At 39.9% G+C, this 21785-nt stretch overlaps 1 protein-coding gene across 2 annotated transcripts; it reads left to right on the top strand.

The window, feature by feature from the left end:
- The first annotated feature begins 1564 nt into the window (after nucleotides 1-1564).
- RMP24 (ribonuclease MRP subunit p24) lies at nucleotides 1565-8475 on the top strand. Of its 2 annotated transcripts, XM_005586870.4 has the most exons (5): nucleotides 1565-1702; nucleotides 1782-1804; nucleotides 3901-4100; nucleotides 6559-6749; nucleotides 8040-8475. In XM_005586870.4, exons 1-5 carry the CDS (start codon nucleotides 1626-1628, stop codon nucleotides 8203-8205), a joined length of 657 nt encoding a protein of 218 aa, XP_005586927.3. In that variant the 5' UTR covers nucleotides 1565-1625; the 3' UTR covers nucleotides 8206-8475. The 2 variants fall into 2 exon arrangements, with proteins under 2 accessions (XP_005586927.3, XP_005586928.2); XM_005586871.5 differs by lacking the exon at nucleotides 6559-6749 and having other exon boundaries at nucleotides 8040-8473.
- Nucleotides 8476-21785: the final 13310 nt, after the last annotated feature.

The following is a 21785-nucleotide window of genomic DNA, read 5'->3' as shown; positions in this document are numbered from 1 at the left end:
AAATAAATAAATAAATAAATCAGTCTAAATATGGGTCCACTATCCAGAATATACACATTAAAAAAACTTACAACTCATCAACAAAAAGACAACCCCAATTTAAAAATGAGCAAAGAACTTAAACAGCCAAAGAACTGTAAATTGCCAACAAGCACATGAAAAGCTGCTCAAAAGCATCAGTCGTCAGGGAAATGTTAATCAAAACCACAATGAGATGCTACATCATACTCACTAGGAAGGCTACATTTAAAAAAAAAAAAAAAAGGAAAAACAAATGTTGGTGAGGATACGGGGAAACTGGAACCCTCATTAAGCACAGAATTACCACATAACCCAGCAGATCTACTCGTAGGTATTATACCCAAAGAACAGAAAACAGGCACTCAAACAAATGCATGTACACACATGTTCACAGCGGCATTCATTCATAACAGACAAAAGGTAGAAACAATTCAAACGTTCACCAACTGATGAATTGATAAACCATTGTGATACAGCCATACAATGGAGTATGATTTAGCCATAAAAACGAATGAATAACACGGTAAAACCCCGTCTCTACTAAAAATACAAAAAATTAGCCGGGTGCGGTGGTGGGGGCCTGTAGTCCCAGCTACATGGGAGGCTGAGGCAGGAGAATGGCGTGAACCCGGGAGGCGGAGCTTCCAGTGAGCCGAGATTGGGCCACTGCACTCCAGACTGGGCGACAGAGCGAGACTCTGTCTTAAAAAAAAAAAAACGAAGTACTGATAGGTGCTCCAAGGTGGATGAAGCTCAGAAACATGCTAAGTGAAGGAAGCCAGACACAAAAGGTCAGGTGTATGATTCCATTTATATGAAATGTCCAGAATAGATAAACCCATACAGACAGAAAGCGGACTGGTGGTTGCCAAGACCCGGGAGGGAGGGGGAAATGGGCCGTAAGTGCTTCACGGAGTTGGCTGTCCTTCGGAGTGATCGAAATATTTTGGAAATAGCAGAAGAGTGCTTGCACAACATTGTAAATTTACTAAACGCCACTGAATTGTTCACCTTAAAACGGTCCATATTACATTACGTGAATTTCACTTTAATTACAAAAAGAAAGAGAAATGCTAGCGTTTACGCAGGCAGAGGGCAGGATGGGGACGCTCCTCCCGGGCGGCCTCGTTGCTGGCAGCGCTTCCGCCCGCCGGCGCCCCAGTCAGTACGGCGCCCGGCGAATCTGGAGGGCGAAGCTGCGGTGGAGCAATCACAATAGGACTGTCAGAGAGGAGGCGAGCCGGGAGGAAGATGGAAAGGCGGGTGGCAGCCTCATCTCTGGACTCCACTGCCGCAGCCCGGTCAAGCCGCTCCGCCCAGGCTCAAATCGGACTCCTAACTCCGCTGGGTGCCTGAGACGACGCGGCAGGCGGAGGGGTGGTACTGAGGGGACGGGGACGCGGCGGGCGGGTGGGGCAGCCTCCCGCCTGGGCACGCCTCCACGCCAGACTTGACACGAAGGAAACCGGAACCTCTCTGCCGGGGGTGCCAGTTTCCGGAAGCAGCTTGAGTCTGGACGCCAACGTCGGCGACGCTGGGAAGCAGACTTCCGGCGCCATATAGTTTCACCAGGTATCTGCGGCGAGCTAGCGGCGGCGGCGGCGATGAGACAGAAGCACTACCTTGAGGCTGCAGCGCGGGGACTGCACGACAGCTGCCCGGGCCAAGCCCGCTATCTCCTGTAAGAGGACTGGAGAGGAAGCGGGAGGCGAGCGGGGAGGTGTTCCTTTGCTCCTCACAAGTCTGTTTCTCTTTTACAGTTGGGCCTACACTTCGTCGCACGGTAGGAAGAACGCCTGTCTCTTAGTGCGTTGGGCTCCTGCCCCGCTTTCCTCCGTTCTGCACAACGCTCAAATAAGGACGATGGACTCTCTCCCCTCCTTAAAAACGACAACAAAACAAAACCCGCATGTTTCTGCGTTTCGTGAAAAATCCAGATTCCTTAATGTGCCTGCTTGCTTTGTTAGCGGCATTTGAGACACTGATCAGTCTTGAAATAGTTTCCTGCCTTGGCTTCTAGGTCATTACGTAGTTCACCTCCTCTTTATTTATTACTTCTCGATTTGCTTTGCTGGTTCCTCCTAATCTCCCCAAGCTTTAAGTATTGTCGTATCCCAGTACTCAGCCCTTGGACCTCCTTTCTAGGTACACTCACTTCTTTGGTGACAGGTTTTCATCCAATCTCATGGCTTTTAAATACCATATACCGAGGACTTACAAATGTATATACTCAGCGCAGACCTCTCCTCTGAATTCTAGACTCATATATCCAAATGTCGTGACAAATTCTTTTCAGTGTCTAGTAATTCAAACTTAGCTAATATGTCCAAAACCTGAGCTTTACCCCCCAACAAGATCCTCCAGTTTTTCTCATTTCAGTAAATAATTCCATCCTTCCCTTACAGTTATTGAGCCCCAAAACCTTGGAGCCATTCTTGACTCCCAAACTCTCTTTCTTCCCCCAAGCCAGTATGCGAGCAAATCCTGTTGGCTTTAAAATGTATCCAGAATCAGCCAGAAGCGGTGGCTCACACCTGTAATCCCAGCACTCTGGGAGGCCGAGGCGGGTGGATTTGAGGCCAGGAGTTCGAGACCAACATGGCGAAACCCCGTCTCTACTAAAAATACAAAAAAATTACCCGGCGTGGTCGTGCACGCCTGTAATCCCAGCTGCTCGGGAGGGTGAGGCATGAGACTCTCTTGAACCTGGGAGGTGGAGGTTGCAGTGAGCAGAGGTGGCGCCAATGCACTCCCTTCCTCACCACATCCATTGCTACTACCCTGCTCCAGCCTATCACCAGCTCTCTCCTGGATTATTGCTAACAGCTCCCATGCGTTTCTAGTGTGTTCTCAAGCCAGCAGCATGAGTGATTCTGATAAAAACCAAAGCTAGATCATGTCACTTCTCTGCCACAAACTCAAATGGCTTCCCATCTCCCAGTAAAAGTGAAAGTCCTTTAAAAGGATTGTAAGGCCCTACATCATAGGCCCGCATACCTCTCTGACCTACTCTCTCCTTCACACAACTCCAGTCACACTAGGCATCCTTGCTTTTCTGTTTCAGGGCGTTTGCAGCTACTCCTCACTCTGCCTGGGATTCTTGCCTCACATACCTGCTATCATGCTAATCCTCCGTTTCCATCTGGTCTCTATGATATCACTCAATGAAGCTTTCCCTAGCCACCTATTTAAAATTACAGTTAACTCCATCAACACTTCTATTCCCCTTTCGTATCTGCTTTTTTATTCCCAGCACTTAACATTTGATGTTGCTATATTTATTGTATGCCTCAGTGAATTGTCCTTTGTTCACTGCTGTGTCTCCAGCACTCAGAACAGTGCCTGGCATTCTTAATCGTCACTTAGTAAATATGAATGAATTTCACATTTGGCGGAGCTAAATTTAAGTGTGGTCTTTAGCTTCATAAGTGCTGCTATATCCCTGGCACTTAGCACAGTGCTCAATGGTAGATACTATTCATTGTGCTAATTATTTAAAAAAAGAAACAAAATCACAGTGCAATTTGTTATTTTGTGGTAAATGCACTGGTAAAATTGGTGAAACATAACAGCCTTTTAAAACTTAGTAGCAAGTAATGAGAAGTGGCTAGATTTTGGATATATTTTAAAGCCTACAGGATTTGCTAGCATAGGTTGGAGATTTGCCGGTCTGTTGCTGAAAGGAGTGAATGGATGGAATTATATTTGCAAAGTAAATTACTGCCAATTTGTCTTTTTGTAAATGTTTATATTTTGAGTTTACTTAAAAATGTATATCTGCTTATATTAAATATCAATATACTTTTTATAGTGTTGGCAGTTTGAGGTAACAAAACATTCTAATTTGCTGAATTGTGAGTTTCATTTGTATAATTTTAGATGATAAGAGCACTTTTGAAGAAACGTGTCCATACTGTTTCCAGTTGTTGGTTCTGGATAACTCTCGAGTGCGTCTCAAACCCAAAGCCAAGTTGACACCCAAAATACAGAAACTTCTTAATCGAGAAGCGAGAAACTATACACTCAGTTTTAAAGAAGCGAAAATTGTGAAAAAGTTCAAAGACTCCAAAAGTGTATTGGTAAGATTTCAGTCCAGTATGTATGAGTAAACTAGAATTTTCTTTTCTTTCACTTAAAATCAGTTTAAGAATCAACCTCGGCCGGGCGCGGTGGCTCAAGCCTGTAATCCCAGCACTTTGGGAGGCCGAGATGGGCGGATCACGAGGTCAGGAGATCGAGACCATCCTGGCTAACACGGTGAAACCCCGTCTCTATTAAGAAATACAAAAAACTAGCCGGGCGAGGTGGCGGGCGCCTGTAGTCCCAGCTACTCGGGAGGCTGAGGCCGGAGAATGGCGTAAACCCGGGAGGCGGAGCTTGCAGTGAGCTGAGATCCGGCCACTGCACTCCAGCCTGGGTGACAGAGCGAGACTCCGTCTCAAAAAAAAAAAAAAAAAAAAAGAATCAACCTCGATATAACTCAGATTTATAGTAGTATATTTGGATTATCAAAATATATACATAAACTATTTCTCTAATGATTAGTGTTTTATCATAAGGACAGCTTATTTTTATTTTTCATGATTACCTAAACCAAACATGGTGAGCTCTCAGTTGTTTTGAGATCCCATTGTTGAGCATTATTTTTCACAAACGTGCAGATTTCTTGAACTGACCATTATGACTCCACCTAAATTGCAGTTACCACTACATTATTTTTTCAGTTAATGGTCCTTTGCTTCAAATAGTAGTATGTTATGTATGTAGGTATCATGCCACTTCTTCAGCTGTCCTCCCACTCCATATCAGTGTGTATTTACAGGTATGCCCAACAAAGGTGAATGCGCCTTTTGTTCTTTAAACATTTTATTGAGGGTCTATCATATGCCAAGCAACATTTAATATTGGGGATATAAGATGAAATAAAACAACCAAAATCAGATTACGTATGGTTTACCATACGGAGGCCAGTAGCAAATACACTTTATATCCTGCATATTCTATGTTAACATTTATCAACTGTTCAAGTATGTGCTTATTGTCCAGCACTGTGCCAGGCACTGGACATGATGACAGCTTATGTCTGGCCTAAGACTATAATTAGTAATTACTTGGATTGAAAATTGCCATATTTAGGAGTTTACTAGTGTTGGTCACGTAGGTACATTTTGCTTTGTCATAAAATTGAATGGTTAAAGGGAAAGAAAGAAGAGATAGAATATTGAAGTGAGTATAGAATTCAGTTTCTTAGTTCTTGGAGAATTGTAGTTTTCAAAAATCATTACTGCCACATATTTGGAAAATGTTCTTAAATGGGAAGACAGTAAATGCTGCCTCACTGTCTTGCAGTGTTTTGCCCTCATGAAGCTTACATTCTAATGTACTTTAATCAGAAGTCAGCTAGAAAGGTGCTAGAGGTGTTTTTCTGATTTATTTTAATCTGTATACAGCCTCCTTCCAAAAAGTGTAAAGCAACATAAACCTTTGATAGATGCAGATCTTCCATTGGCATTTTCATCTGCTCATGAACATCAAACTACTTCTCACTTAAATTAGTTTGTATTAATTTGCTGAGGCATGGGCTGAGTCTTGTGCATAGTCAGTTAGATATGTAGAAGAAAGGAAATTAGCTAGAAAATGGACCATTTCTTGAGAAATGAATCTTGAAAAGAAAGTCAACTTCTAGATCTAATGATAGGAGTGAAGAGGTGTGAGAATATAACAACTCGTTTGGTTGTATAAGTTACTTTAGACCTATATTTACAAAATTGCTAAGGATTTGAAGGGGCTACTTAAATTTCCAGTGATACTCTGCCATGCTTTTTTTGAGAAGAGGCTTGAAGTTCATCTGTAAAAAAATAGTAAATGCTTACTGCTGTTACAAAGAACATTCCTCCAGATGTTAAAGAGTATTGTCTCCCATCTCTTCCCTAATTCCCCCCAAACATGGTTTTATATTTAAAAAGTAAAGAGTTCATTATCTTTGAAAATTATTTTAAATTAAATAAAAATGTTTAGCCATTCATTTTTATTGAACATTTTCTCACTTTAAATTTGTCGGCTGGGCACAGTGACTCAAACCTGTAATCCTAGCACTTTGGGAGGCAGAGGCGGGTGGATTGCCTGAGGTCAGGAGTTCAAGACCAGGCTGGCCAACATGGCAAAACCCTGTCTCTACTAAAAATACAAAATTAGCCAGATGCAGTGGAAGGCACCTGTAGTCCCAGCTGCATGGGAGGCTGAGGCAGGAGGATCGCTTGAACCCGGGATGCAGAGGTTGCAGTGAGCCAAGATGATGCCATTGCACTCCAGCCTGGGGACAGAGCAAGAATCCGTCCCAGAAAAAAAAAAAAAAAAAATTTTGTCTTATTTGATTCTTGCTACTAGATTGCAAGTTCCCTAAGGACAGCCTCTATTTTACTTACCCCTATAGTATCTGGTGTAGTCCCTGACATTTAAGAATTCAATTAACATGTGGTTTATGGGGTTAAATTATGAGATAAATGACGGGACTGATATTTCTTCTTTTTATGGTAGTTGATCACTTGTAAAACATGCAACAGAACAGTGAAACATCATGGTAAAAGTAGAAGCTTTCTATCAGCATTGAAGAGCAATCCTGCCACTCCTACAAGTAAACTCAGCCTGAAGACACCAGAGAGAAGGACTGCAAACCCAAATCCTGACATGTCTGGTTCCAAAGGCAGGAGTCCAGCATCGATTTTCAGGTATCTTTATCCATGAAGTTTTTGAATTGCCAGTGTTAACTCAAGTGTTTTCTTCTAATTTCCTGTGTTTAATATATACTCCCTAAATATGCCATGCATTTCAGAACCTGGCCATTTTTCCTCCATATGCTTTTCTAATGTCACATACTCCCATATCTTCAATGCTCATTTCAATGCATTTGACTTCTACGTATGTTACTCTACTTCCAACATCTCCTGCACCTATTTCCAACTGCCTGCTAAATATATCCACTTCAGTCCCCTACATGTTCAAAACTTAGTTCATCATTTCCCCACAGCTAACCACTCAAACCTGTCCATCCTCCTTAGTTCCTTATTCTGTGAATGAACACACCTTTCTGGACATTTTGACCTAAAATGACAGATACATTCAAAAATCCCTATTCCCTTCATCCTTGTCACTGATTTATATTATACTTTATAATATATATATATTCTACTTCCATGTTTTCATCTTTTTACTCCTTTTTCTCTCTAGTGCTGCTATATTCTGGTTCAGGTCCTTATGCAGCATTTGTCAGGACTACTGCAGTGATTTTCCTAATGGGTCTCCCTGCTTCTAGGATCAAACTCTTTTAGTGTGATCATCTTTCTGGAGCATAGCTCTGATTAGAAGCATCACTGTGTAGCATATGGATCAGTGCTTTCCAGCCCTATCTGGCACCAATCTGTCTGCCTGTCTTTCTTTGCCTTAAATCATCCTATGTGCCAACAAAACTGAACCATTCACGGCTGGGCATGGTGGCTCACACTTGTAATCCCAGCACTTTGGGAGGCCAAGGCGGGTGGATTGCCTGAGCTCAGGAGTTCGAGACCAGCCTGTGCAACACAATGAAATCCCGTGTCTCATGTCTCCTAAAATACAAAAAATTAGCTGGGCATGGCAGCGTGCAACTGTAGTCCCAGCTACTTGGGAAGCTGAGGCAGGAGAATTGCTTGAACCTGGGAGACAGAGGTTGCAGTGAGCTGAGATGGCGCCACTGTACTCCAGCCTGGGCGACACAGCGAGACTCCGTCTCCAAAAAAAAAAAAAAAAAAAAAAACCGAACCATTCATAGTATACTTTCTTGCCCTAAACATTTGTTCTTGCCCTTTTCTCTGTCAGAAATTCCTGAGAAAATCTTAACAGGCATTTGCCAAATGATAATACACCAATTATATATGCTGATAATACACAGCATATACATTGCCTGTATATGGCCATAAAAAAAAAGAGTAGAAAATGATTGTCATTTGTTGGTATAACTAAGTGTGGGTTTTTTTTTTCAGAACACCTACGTCTGGACAGTCCGTATCTACTTGCTCCTCAAAGAATACAAGCAAAACAAAGAAACACTTCTCTCAGCTGAAAAGGTTACTTAGTCAGAATGAGTCCCAAAAGAATCCAAAGGTGGACTTCAGAAATTTCTTATCTTCTCTGAAGGGTGGACTTTGAAAATAAGAAGTGCCTGATGTCAATTCTGAAACTAAAGTAAAACAACTTTTTAAACTTTTAGTTTTTGAATACGTGGAAACTAGATCTGAATGCAAACTTTTCTTGGCATCCTTCAGTGTTTATGGGGAAAGTACCTCATTAGTATGAATACCTGAAACCTGCCTACCTCATAGGACGGCTGTGAGGATCAAAAAATATATGAAAGTTCCTTGTAGATATATGTCTATAGATATGTATGTGTATGTATATAAAGATATATGTGTACACTGAGTAGTGGCATTACTATTTTTTCTTCCTTTTGTCAGCAGTTTTTATTTATGTCATTTTCTTTCAAAAGGGAATTGAGATCTTTATGAGAGGGTCTATTCACTCAGAAGGGTTTCTTCCATGTGTCTATAGCGTTACTGATAATTCAGGAAAGGGATCAAGTCCTATTTTCTCACAATTATCTGCATAACTGTTTTAGTAAAACCTGAACCTTATTCCTATTTTGATTGCAAAAGTAAATATCTGGAACATTCCTGATTATAGATCACTCAATAGGAGACTAAAATTTTCTTTCTGTTTAGAAAAGGGAACATACTGTTGGTGATACTATAAATTAGTACAGCAACTTTGGAAAACAGTATGGAGGTTCCTCAAAAAACTAAAGGTAGAATTACCATATGATCCCACATCTGCATATATATCCAAAGGAATTGAAATCAGTAGTCGAAGAGATGTCTGCCCTACAGTATTTCATTGTAGCATTATTCACAATAACCAAGATACGGAAACAACAGAAATGCTTGTCAAAGCATGGATTTTTGTAAATGTGTATATACACAATGGAATACTATTCAGCCTTTAAAAAGCAAGAAATTCTGTCAGTTGTGATAACATGGATGAACCTGGCGGACATTATGCTAAGTGAAATAAGCCAGACACAGAGACAAATACTGTATTATTTACATGGGATCTAAAAAAGTAGAGCTCATAGAAGTAGAGGACATAATGGTGATTACTGGAGGCTGTGGCTGGGGGTGGGGGGAGTAGAAAGGGAAAGGGAAATTTCAATTAAGAGGAGTAAGTTCCAGTGATCTATTGTACAGCATGATGACTATAGTTAATGTATATTTCAAAATAGCTGAAAGAGGGTTTTGGCTTTTTTTTTTTTCTTTAGAGTCTTGCTCTGTCATCTGGGCTAGAGTGCTGTAGCATGATTATAGATCACTGTAGCCTTGAACTCCTGGGCTCAAGTGATCTGTTGCCTCAGCCTCCAGAATAGCTGGGACTACAGGCACACACCACTGCACCTGGCTAATATTTCATTTTAAATTTTTTCATTTCCTACTACAAGAAGCCATAATTATTTATTTTTTGTAGAGGCAGGATCTTACTATGTTGCCCAGGCTCATCTTGAATTCCTGGCTTCCAGCAATCCTCCCAACTCACTCTCCCAAAGTGCTACAATTACAGGCGTGAGCCACAGTGCCCAGCCAAAAGAGGATTTTTTAATGTTCTCGCCACAAAGAAATGATAAACGTTTGAGGTGATGGATCTATTAATTAGCCTGATTGGATTACACCAGTGTATACATGTAATGAAACACATTGTGTCACATAAATATATACAATTATTTGTCTTTTTTTTTGAGATGTAGTCTCACTTTGTTGCCTGGGCTGGAATGCAGTGGTATGATCTTGGCTCACTGCAGCCTCCGTCTCCTGGGTTCAAGCGATTCTCCTGCCTCAGCCTCCTGAGTAGCTGGGATTACAGGCGCCCGCCACTACGCCCAGCTAATCTTTTGTATTTTTAGTAGAGACGGGGTTTCACCATGTTGGCCAGGCTGGTTGTGAACTCCTGACCTAGTGATTCACCCACCTCAGCCTCCCAAAGTGCTGGGATTACAGGTATGAGCCACCGTGCCTGGCCTACAATTATTATTTGTCAATTAAAAATATACTCAAAGGCCAAGGTTAACCACTTGGTTTTATAGTTGCATGAAATAAAATTGTGCTAACTGGTGCCAGCACCAAAAGACCAGGTATTCACTTTGTGTCCACAGCATCTGGCACAACACAATGGTTATGGTAGCTGCTTTACCTTTCTGGCTAACTTCTCTCTAGAACATCTGTTTCTCTTGAACTCTTCTTGCTCCTGATCACCTGGTCATAGCGAGCTCTTTGCAGTTCTCAATACATACGATGTACTTGTCAGCTTCGGGCCTCTGCATGTGCTTTTTCCTTTAGGACTACTTTGGAGACTGCCCTCTACCTCAACCCCACTGCATTATGAGGGGCCACTTTTTTTCCCACAGTTCTGGTGACCCTGTAGTGTCTTGTTTCTGATCATTACCAACTGCCTGTGAGCTCTTTGTAGACCTGAGTGGTCTCATGTGTACCCCCAGTACTTAATTTGTTGTCCAGCACACAGCACAAGCTCTGCAGATTCCTAGACTACTACATTTAATGAGTTCTACTTGTTCCACACTAAGAACTAAGGTCCTTTCTGAGCACATGATTGGAAAGTAGATAAAAAGTAGTAAAGACAGGGACTCTTTGGTGGGAAGTTGTTCGCATTACTTCATTTGCAAGTGAGGGACACCATGGATTCTTGACTTTTCTATTTGGCAGAAAGGTCTTTGGGCATTTCTAAAGAATATTTGAAAACTGAAGTGTGGATATAAAACTATAAAACCTTTAGAAGGAAGATACAGGAGTAAATCTTCATAACCCTGTACTATGTAGTGGTTTCTTAGGTATGACATCAAAAGCACAAGCAACAACAAGAAAAACAGATAAACTGGACTTCATAAAAATTAAAGACTTGTGTGCTTTGTTCAAAGGACACCATGAAGAAAGTGAAAAGTCAGCCCCCGAGTGGGAGAATATTTGCAAATCATATGCAAATGACCTCCAACTTACGATGGTTCAACTTGAGATTTTTTTTTTTTTTTTTTTTTGAGACAGAGTCTTGCTCTGTCGCTAGGCTGGAGTGCAGTGGCACAGTCTCGGCTCACTGCAACCTCACTTGAATCACTGGGTTCAAGTGATTCTCCTGCCTCTGCCTCCCGAATAGCTGGGACTAAAGGCACATGCCACCACGCCCAGCTAATTTTTGTATTTTTAGTAGAAACAGTGTTTCACCATGTTGGCCAGGATGGTCTCGATCTGCCCAACTCAGACTCCCAAAGTCCTGGGATTACAGGCGTGAGCCACTGTGCCCAGCCTCAACTTGAGATTTTTTAACTTTATGATGGGTTTACCAGGACATAACCCACCCTAAATTGAGAAGCATTTGTATCTGACAAGGGACCTATATCCAGAATTATAGAGAACTCTTAAATTTCAATAATAAAAAGACAAAAGATGGTCAGAATCTGAACACAGTTCTCCAACATGGCTAATGAATACATGAAAAGATACTTCATACCTAGGCTGACTCACAGACACAGTACAAGTGGTGAAGATGTAAAGAAACTGGAACCATCACACATTGCTCCTAGGATTGTAAGATGGTGGAGTCACTTTAGAAGTTTGGCAGTTCCTCAAAAATTTAAACAGAGTTACCATATGACCCGACAATTCCACTCAGGCATATACCCAAGAGAACTGAAAACAGATGTCCACACAAAAACCGGTATATGAATGTTCATGACAGTAGTGTTTATAATATGCATAAAATGGAAAATTCAAAATAGCGAAAAGTGTTTTTTGAATGTCCAGCAACTGCTGAATAAACAAAATGTGGTTTTTCCATACAGTGGAATAGTAATGTTCAGTCAAAAAAAATTACTGATATATGCTAGAACATGAATGACCCTTGAAAACATTGTATTAATTGCAAGAAGCCAGACATCAAAGACCACATATTGCGTGATTCCATTTATATGGAATGTTCAGAATAGGACAATACACAGAAATAGACAAGTGGTTGCCAGAGGGATAGGGAGAATGGGGAGCAACTCCTAATGAGTGTGGGGTTTCTTTTTAGGGTGATAAAAATATTCTGGAATTAGATAGTAACCATGGTTGTACAACTCTGACTATCCTAAAAACACAATTCTACACATTGAAGAGGTAAATTTTATGTGAATTATCTATCCTTAAAAAAAAAAATTACCTAAAATTTAATGTAGACATTAAGTTTTAAATCCTGTAAAGAGAAGCAGCAGAGATACAACATAGGCTCAGACTTTGAGCAGCTCTAATTTCATGGCTTTCCTGGGCCTCCACCATATTGCCATAGGGCCTGTCACATGCTTATGCATCCTACTGGCTACAGCAGTGCATCCTGAAGACAGCTCAAAATAGCCGTGGGCTACTTTTCTAGTCATGGGCTGTGGAGCCTGGAACATGTGACCAGAGTACTACTGACCCTGTGGACCAGCAAGCGTAAGTTAAAGGTAGCCATCATGAGGATGAAAAGGAGATCCTCACCAGCCAGAAAGGGATGTAAGCAGAACCCTATTGGAGAGAAAAGCCAACAGGAATGATTGGGAAAATGGCAAGAGGGGACAAAAACTGGTGTGCCTTGTTGGTGATACAAAGAACTCTGGGATGACAGAGTTGATGACAATCTGGAGGCCAAAATCATCTTTGACATACCCTAGTTCTAAAGCGGACACTATTCTCCCCCTTAGCACAGCCCTTTGGGGCTTTTACACAATGGTGACTTTTACTTTGATCCCTACTCAGATTTTAGAACTCCCAAGTAATGTTCCCAAATGGATCATATTGAAGAGGAGCAGTACCAGTGAATTAACTGGGTCTCAAAATACAATTGCACATTTCAGACGTTGCCTTAAAGTTGTGTCCTCTCATTTGCTCATTCCTCTTCAGTTATAATAGGCAGTCTTCCTCTTATTCACCAGGGGATTCCGTCCCTCTGATTCAGGACCATGGTATATGGAATCGCCCTGCCTTCTCATCTTCAGCCTCTTGCTGTATGGGATCCATCCTCTTAGCACTTTTTTTCTCTAAGTAAACTATTTATTGCTGTATAACACAGAGAAACACTCATAGCTCTGATCACAAATCTGAGTCAGATGCCTCCTGAAGAATGGACTTCTGAGGAGCACCGTACTCACCCTGGCACAGCTCTCACACAGGAGTTTGCTGAGTCTCCTGCCTGTGTGCCTCCCAGTATGTGAGCTCTGTGAGGGCCGTAACCCCAAGGTATAAGTAACTCAGCTAGAACATGTGCAATACACTTCTCTCTGTACTGACGTTAAACTTACAATGAAATAGTTTTCAGAATAAAAATAAATTTGTATATATTAGTTATTTGGAAAGAAAATATCAATTTTTCTTTTAAAAACGTTATGATAGAAACAGTTTTTCACCATCTACTTGTTTTAATTAATTACAATTTGTATTTTCCATTTTGGTGCTCAAGTTGTTAAATCTTGGCCAGTAGGAGCTCCTCGAGCTCCTTGAGCTCCTTGTAAAAGCTGGCTGCTTTGTTCAGCACCATCAAAACTTTGAAGGCATCCCCTCCTTGCTTCTCTGCAAAGAAAAGTTCCAGGACCATCTTCACTCCTTCAGCCCCCGACATGGAAGCAGCCACTGTCCAAGAAATCCTGCTACTTTTGAGCAGAAATTCATAGTGACACCAAAAACCGAAGATTGGGCTGCTTTTACTCAGGAACGGTAATGGTGCTGCTACCCTAGACCACGTCAGAGACAGAGCTGGAAGAGATAAATTCCTTTAAAACATCATGAGTTTGCATATCTTATCACTTAACATTACTTGAATGTTTTAACCCTTCAACCAAATAATAGTATCTTTTCTAACTTGATAAATCATATAATTATTCCTCATTGAAAATTCGTGGCCAGGCATGGTGGCTCACGCCTGTAATCCCAGCACTTTGAGAGGCCAAGGTGGGCATATCACTTGAGGCCAGGGGTAAAAGACCAGCCTGGCTAACATGGTGAAACCCCATCTCTACTAAAAATACAAAAATTAGCCAGGCATGGTGGCACACACCTGTAATCCCAGCCACTAGGGAAGCTGAGGCATGACAATCGCTTGAATCTGGGAGGCAGAGGTTGCAGTGAACCGAGATTGCACCACTGCACTCCACCCTGGGCAAAAGCTTCAGGTTTTTTTGGAGACTGTCTCAAAAAAAAAAAAAAAAATTCTTAATTATGACCAAGAATTACATGTTTGAGAGGCAATATAGCCTGCTGGTTAAGCTTGTAGTCTTTGAGGTCCTGCCCTGGTACAGTACCTGGCTGTGTCACTTATTAACTGTGTAATCTTCAACAAATTCTCAATTTATCTGAGTGTTTCTTTATATGTAAAACGAAGATATTAACAGTACCTACCTCATAAAAACTTTGTTGAGGTCTCAATGAGATGGTGCATGAAAAACATCTAGAAGAGTAGATGGAATATTGAAAGTGCTCAGCTGAGCTGTGCTGTTATCATTGATCGATACATCTATGAAATATTAATATCAATACCAACAATAAAACCACTGATGACCAACAAGATTTTAGCACCTACCCTACAGTGGTTCTTCTTTGAATACATCCCACTAATAATGTAGGCAAATTGTTTTGGGGTATTTGTAAACATTTTTTGGTTGTGATAATTTTAACAGACTCTCTTCTTTAGACAGGCTTCTCTGAGCCCTCTTTTCAACTAGGCCTCATCCTTGGGCTCTGTCTTTGGCTTTGCCTAGCCCAGTTTTAGCAAGAATCCTGCTAAATCAGTTTAGTGGGAATTCCCCACCCCTGACATCTGACCACTCTGGCCTGCCTTCAGCAAGAATCCTGTCAAAGTCAGTTTAGCAAGAATCTCCCTATCCATGATGTCTCCTCTTGGTAGTTGTCCATCCACTCTCCCCCTCACTCTGCTCACTGGCTACAAAGCCCCAGCTGTCTTTGCTATACTGAGGTTAGTCCAATCTCTCTCCCTTATCGTGATAGTCTTGATACCTATAGCAATAGTCCCGAATAGAATTTTCCCTACCGTTGTAACGTGTAATTTTTTCTTTAACAATATGAACACTTTTCTAATACATCTTTAGTTGTTTATGTTCATTTGAAGGCAGCTTAGTCAGTCTAAGACAGACTTACTTTGATAGCTGCTTTCACTTATGATCCTTTCTTGAAGTGGCATGTAGGTACTAGAGTTAAAGAAGCCCTGATCTGTGAATTCACTTCATGAAATGCAGAAAACACAAATGACCCGATCTCCAAAATTAAATACAAGAGGTCCTTTCAGCCTCAGTTGGGTCTTCCTGTAATGACTTAATGCATAGTTGTAAGTACAAGATGTATATAAATCATTTTCGGCCAGGCATGGTGGCTCACGCCTGTAATCCCAGCACTTTGGGAGGCTGAGGTGGGCAGATCACCTGAGGTCAGGAGTTTGAGACCAGCCTGGCCAACATGGTGAAACCCCATCTTTACTAAAATTACAAAAATTAGTTGGACATGGTGGTGCGCGCCTATAATCCCAGCTACTCTGAAGGCTGAGGCATAAGAATTGCTTGAACCCAGGAGGCAGAGGTTGCAGTGAGCCAAGACTGGGCCACTGCACTTCAGCCTGGGCAACAGAGTGAGACTCTGTCTCAGGAAAAATCAATCAATCAATCAATCAATCAATCAATCAATCATTTTCTCTGAAATAATTCCAAATCTTTTATTTTTCTCAAGGATGGAAATCACAGCAAAACTTTTAGAACTGACATATTCTTTTATAAATTGGGCATCCCAAAATGATGGTTTACAAACCTTGGGTATAGTCCTCAGTTGTCAATATTAACAGACAAAAGAAAATGCAATAGTATAGGGGTTTAAAGTACACAGTTTTCAATATATTCAGTTCAACTTTAAGCCCTTTTTAGCCCGGTCTTAATATGAAAGCTTTTAAATTTATCTATTCAGAGCTATCAGCTTTTTAGAGAATATTTTCTTACCAACTTTAATATGAAATCACATACCCCAGTATACCAAATTATGTTTAAATTTACAATATTTAAAGCATGTTTTAAAATCCTTAACTTTTAAAGATATAATAAAATCTCTAACATATCAATAGTCATAAGTATTTCAAATTAGTTATTGCATTATTTCATTCTGGACTTAGGAAAAGATCACACAAAGCTTATGGGACAATTGGGTAGTGGTATTAAGTATCCATGTTTTGGATTTTTGTTTCGATATCCTGGAATTACATTTATAGCATATAGATCTAAATAATTCTCCCTGTCAGTCTTAGTGTATCATAGTACTAGCTACTGTTCTTCATATACCCTCAGGGAAACACCAGGGGATGATACTTGATACTTGGTATTGGAATAGAATCGTATGTGATTCGTATGAAAAGACTAGCCTAGGTGCACTCCAGCCTAGGTGACAGAGCAAGACCTTGTCTCAAAAAAAAAAAAAAAAAAAAAAAAATTTTTTTTTTTTGCTCTCTAAAGCCTCGCCCTTTCCAACAGACCTACCCTAAGCTTAACCATGTAAACTTAACCTGCATTCAGATTCATTTGATGCTTTCAGATTTACACTGGGCAAAGACCATTAACAGCACGAACCTTTTTTTTTTTTTTTGAGGTGGAGTCTCACTCTATCATCCAGGCTGGTGTGCAGTGGCGCGATCTCGGCTCACTGTACCCTCTGCCTCCCAGGTTCAAGCAATTCTCCTGCCTCAGCCTCCCGAGTAGCTGGGACTACAGGCATGTGCCACCAGGCCTGGCTATTTTTTTTTTCTTTTGGTATGGGGTTTCACCATGTTAGCCAAGATAGTCTTGATCTCCTGGCCTTGTGATCCACCTGCCTCAGCCTCCCAAAGTGCTGGGATTACTGGCATGAGCCACCGCACCTGGCCACAGCACTAACTTTTGGTAGTGCTTTATAGTTTACAAAAAGTATGTTTATATATACTGTCTCATCCTGTTTAATTTTCATTTAATTCATCAGTATGTTGAGACAGGTTTTCAAAAAAGAACTTTTAAAAGTCTTTTTCATTGTTTATTTGACCCATGGTCAGTTGATCAACCATCAGAAATGAGTACACATGTCATTCCTAGAGCTATAAAGCACTATCCATCTATTTCCCACAGATATCAACCATCCTTTCCTCAGTGTTGTGTAACTTTTTCACACCACTTGTGTAGAACTTATGACATTATTTAAGCATCTGTCTCCTACATTAAATTCTGAGTTCTATGAGGGCAAGCTGTATCTCACTCATCTTTAAATCCTTTCTTATGCTTCTATAATGTCTGCCACATAGTAAAGGCTCAACATATCCATTCAACAACCTTGGAAACTATGCTTGCTATATTGAATGGATAAGAGGTGTTTATTTAGATACTCTGACTTATTAACTGGTCTTCTGACAACTTAGGTCCATAAAATGCAGAAAAGCTGAGAAGAATTTTTCAATGGGTACCCTTAGGAAACCACAAAAGCCGAGACCATGTTCCTCTTACTGTTCACTATAGTTCAGTTGGCACCACTTTTGAAGCTGAAAGCAACCCATCAAACTTTTCACCTAGATAGATAGCAAAGAAATGTATTTTAACTCCTGTTCCAACTCCAGTCAACTTGGTAATGGCCACCTGGAGTGCTGATTGTATTCAGGCTTCATAGAATTAGTGATGTAGGCCATAAGCAAGAGACAGAGGAATGTAAGATGAGAAGGGCATATATGGCATACACCTGTCACCCTTCTCTGAAGGGATGATGGCATGGGTTCAGACACAATACAAATCTGTAGAGTTCTTTGATACACTATTGTCCAAAGTAAAGAGAACTGAAGATGCTACAATTTTGAGTTTATAACTAAATTTTGTTGACTTTTATTGATAAGTTCAGATGGTATGTATGTCTAAAGACTAAGATTATTTTTTAAATCAGAGCACATCTGCAAACAATTATTGAGGTCATGTTTCAATTTCATCCTTCAGAAAACAAAAGTGCACTGTGTGGAGGATTTTTAGAAGATATAAAATACTATTTTAATTTCCTTAAGTAGCATATAAAGAAGTCTGTGCATCTTTAACATATTTAAAAAACAAATGAGATTTCTAGTACAGAATGAAGGAATTCTAAAGGGCTTAGAGAAGCTATCTAAATCCACGCAATGTACTAAGTAACTTAGGTCCATAAAATGCTGCAAAGGTGAGGAAGAATTCTGCAATGGGTATTCTTAGGAAACTACAAACTCAAAGAGCACGATCCTCTTACTATTCACTATGAATGTTCTAAGTAATATATATTATAACAAAGATGGAAGCCAAATCAGAGTCCAAAACAAAATGAAACTGAAGAATATTTTAACCAAATGATGTATAATGATGGCAATAACTTTCTGTAATAAAAGTATTTAGAATTTGTAAAATGATAGATAACAAACACTTGATAAATATGTTCATTGTATCTAACCTCATTATAGTATTCAAAGGTTATTAACTGCCAAAAATATATGTAATGAATATTTTATTTCATATATGACTACAAGTAAGATAACAGCTGAAAATAAAATTGCTTAACTATTCCCCTGGGTTATCTAAAAAAGCAATTGTTTCACTTTATAAATACTATAAGAATTTATAAACTAATTTAAATATTAAAAATATACAGCTTTTTAAAAATTCATATTCTGAAAACACTTTCCTTATATTTAAAAAAACTAAGCTTTCTGTTTCTAAGTGGTATTCTTCAAAAGAGATGACCTTAAAAAAAAAAAAAAGATTTTTCTAACCCAAAGCTTTACGCCATACTGCAAAAACTGGTTAAAATTATATTTTAACCAATCAATAAGTTCGTCACTAGCAGTTAGCTTCCTATTGGTTCCTGGAGGGAAAATTATGCTCAAGTGGAAAAAGATGGTGCTTTATGCTACCGGTATAAAATTTTACCAGAACTATAACTGTTCTGTTCCATCAATGGATGTAAAAGCAAGAAAGCAAAGAGACAGAAACTAGAAAGAAGTTGCAATCTTTCTTCATCATGCTAGCCAACACATAAAGATACTAGAAACTCAAACAGGGAGAATGCTAAGCACCGATGACATCTGCCTGTACTTGGGCATCCACAGCTATTAGCTATATAGGGATCCAAGGAATTGGACATGAAGCTCACCAGAGGTCCTGCAGCACTCAAACACCAGCTCGGAACGCAGAATGCAAACAGACTTTAACCTACCGCAGTTTACCACATTCCTGCTGCAGCCTAGCAACTCAAATCACAAAACCACAACCCAGGCACCACTTCCCACCTTATGGCAGTATAATGAAATTACACAAAAGTACCTCTAAAAGAATCAAATAGCATTGTGAGCACTCTGCTAATCTTGTACTTTTTCTATAAAAATACAAGATTTCATAACTTAAATATCAAGAGCTAGAAAAGACAATAAATACTAACACAGTATTTTGAAAAAGCCATGTTTTAATGTATGATTTAAACTTCTTAAAATTTCTCACTTATCTTGTTTTTCCATTAAGTAACATGAAATTTCCTTCACTGAACAAAGAAATATGACTTTAAAAAGATTGTAAAACTGGCTTGGTGTGGTGTCTCACACCTATAATCCTAGCACTTTGGGTGGCCAAGGCAGGAGGATCACTTGAGGCCAGAGTTCGGGACCAGCCTGGTCAAAATAGGAAGACCCCAACTCTATTTTAAAAAAAAAAAAAAAAAAAAAGATGATAAAACTAACGACACAATACCTGTACAACTGAATTTTTAAAGACATATCTGAATAAACTTAATGGCTCTGGACCACAATATCATTTATATTAATTCAAAATTTCAGTTTTATATTTTTTCCATGAAGCACAGAACTCAGATATATCTATGTATAATTCTATGGTTCACTGCAAATTCTACTTTAGTCCATGATCCATTTATCGAAAAGACATTAAAATACAGTTTCCATTTTTTTATGTCATCCAAAAAACCTGTGGTGGTATAATCATACCAAGGGCTACTGAGTCTTTTATGGTAAGGCAGATGATGGTAAGACCCCAAAATGCATTTCTGTTTCTCTTTCACTCTCCCATCCTCAGAAGAATCATAAGAACTGTGCTAGACAGAGAAATGAAATAAGAAAATATAGAGGAATTTGCCCAGGTGGACAACGGGGTTCTTAAGTTTAAAATAAGGAAGATGAGGAGGAAGAGCATCAGGAAGAATAGCTAATACATGCGGGGTGACGGGTTGATAGGTGCACCAAACCACCATGGCACATGTTTACCCACGTAACAATAACAAACTTGCACATCCCGCACATGTAAACTTAAAAATAAGGCAGATGAAAAGCATTTTTTTGGCTTGTCAGGAAGGCCTGCTATTACAATTGCTTTTGTTGGAACAAAAAGTCCTTTTAAAACCTCTAAAGGTTTGCCATATGTGAGAAGAAGTCTATTTGAGGTAACATGTTGGATGCCTAGAACAGTAGTTCCCAAAACAGACCTGGAACTCAACAGTGCGTTTAGCTGACGTCTTGCTTTTTAGTTTGAATACCTGGATAACATTAATTTCACTATCACATGAAATGTTATGCAAAATATAGACTTGGTGATAGTGGAACTGCAAAACAACACATCAGTGTAAGAGGCAGCATCACGTAGTGGTTAAGGAGCACCAGCTTGGAGTCAAACTTGGAGCCAGGTTTGAATCTCATCTTCACCATCTACTCGTGCAGAGTCACACAGAACTTAAATTATTTTCGTTGCCCAGATATAAAAGTGGAATAATCAGAGTATTTACCACAAAGGATAAGTGAGGTGCTTAGAACAGTTCCTGGTGCACAGTAAGTACCATATATGTGAGCTACCATTATTATCTGTTAGAAACCATACATTGCTTTGTAGGGCATGTTTCTCAAAGTGCAGTCTATGAATTACCTGCATTAGAATCATCTGGGTAGCTTGTTTAAAATGCAGATTTCTGCATCTATCCCAAATCTTCTGAAACAGAATCTATGGGTATGGGTTCCACTGTATAAAACCTACTACTGCAGAGGCAAAAAAGTGGATGGGAATGGGAAGTATCTGAATTCAGATAAAGTGACCAGATGCCACCCAGGAATAGAGAACCAGGGGTACCGGCCAGAGGACTGCATCTCCCCAACTTTTTAGATGGTAAGAATCACAGAAAATTTTCTCACTAGGTATGTATCCTTTTTGTAAATGCTCCAACTGAGTTTATCAAAAATTATGGCAAACACTGCCCTGGAGATTCTCACAGATTTCTAGTATTTTCAATTTTGCTTTAAATTCAAGGAGTGGTGAAAGGGCATAGGCTCCAGGAGGTTGAAAGTACCAGTTGAATCTGTTCACTCAAAAGCACTTAATAAAGCACTACTAAGCAGTGGACCAGAAAAGAATATGTGGTCTTGTTCTTTTCCCTTAAAGAACTTGCTATATAATGAATTGTAAAAACCATACTTTATTATCTTGTTACCTGGAATTTGTTTAGAGCAGTGGTTGTCAGAATGTGGTCCGTAACCCCAGTGGCATCAGCATCAAGTTGTTTGAACTGTAAACCATCAGGCCTTACCCCAGACCTACTGAATCAGAAGCTCTGGGAGTGGGGCCCAACTCTCTGTAGTTTATAAATCCTCTA

This window comes from Macaca fascicularis, chromosome 18 (genome assembly GCF_037993035.2).
Source record: "Macaca fascicularis isolate 582-1 chromosome 18, T2T-MFA8v1.1".
NCBI lineage: Eukaryota > Metazoa > Chordata > Mammalia > Primates > Cercopithecidae > Macaca > Macaca fascicularis.
This window is presented reverse-complemented; position numbering and strand designations above follow the sequence as displayed.

What these genes read in the sequence shown, in the direction of transcription:
- RMP24 (XM_005586870.4), top strand. Translation starts at nt 1,626, where the DNA reads ATGAGACAGAAGCACTACCTTGAGGCTGCAGCGCGGGGACTGCACGAC. An exon ending in GGCCTACACTTCGTCGCACG is followed by an intron (nt 1,805 to 3,900) that starts GTAGGAAGAACG and finishes GTATAATTTTAG; the next exon opens with ATGATAAGAGCACTTTTGAA. An exon ending in AAGACTCCAAAAGTGTATTG is followed by an intron (nt 4,101 to 6,558) that starts GTAAGATTTCAG and finishes TTTTTATGGTAG; the next exon opens with TTGATCACTTGTAAAACATG.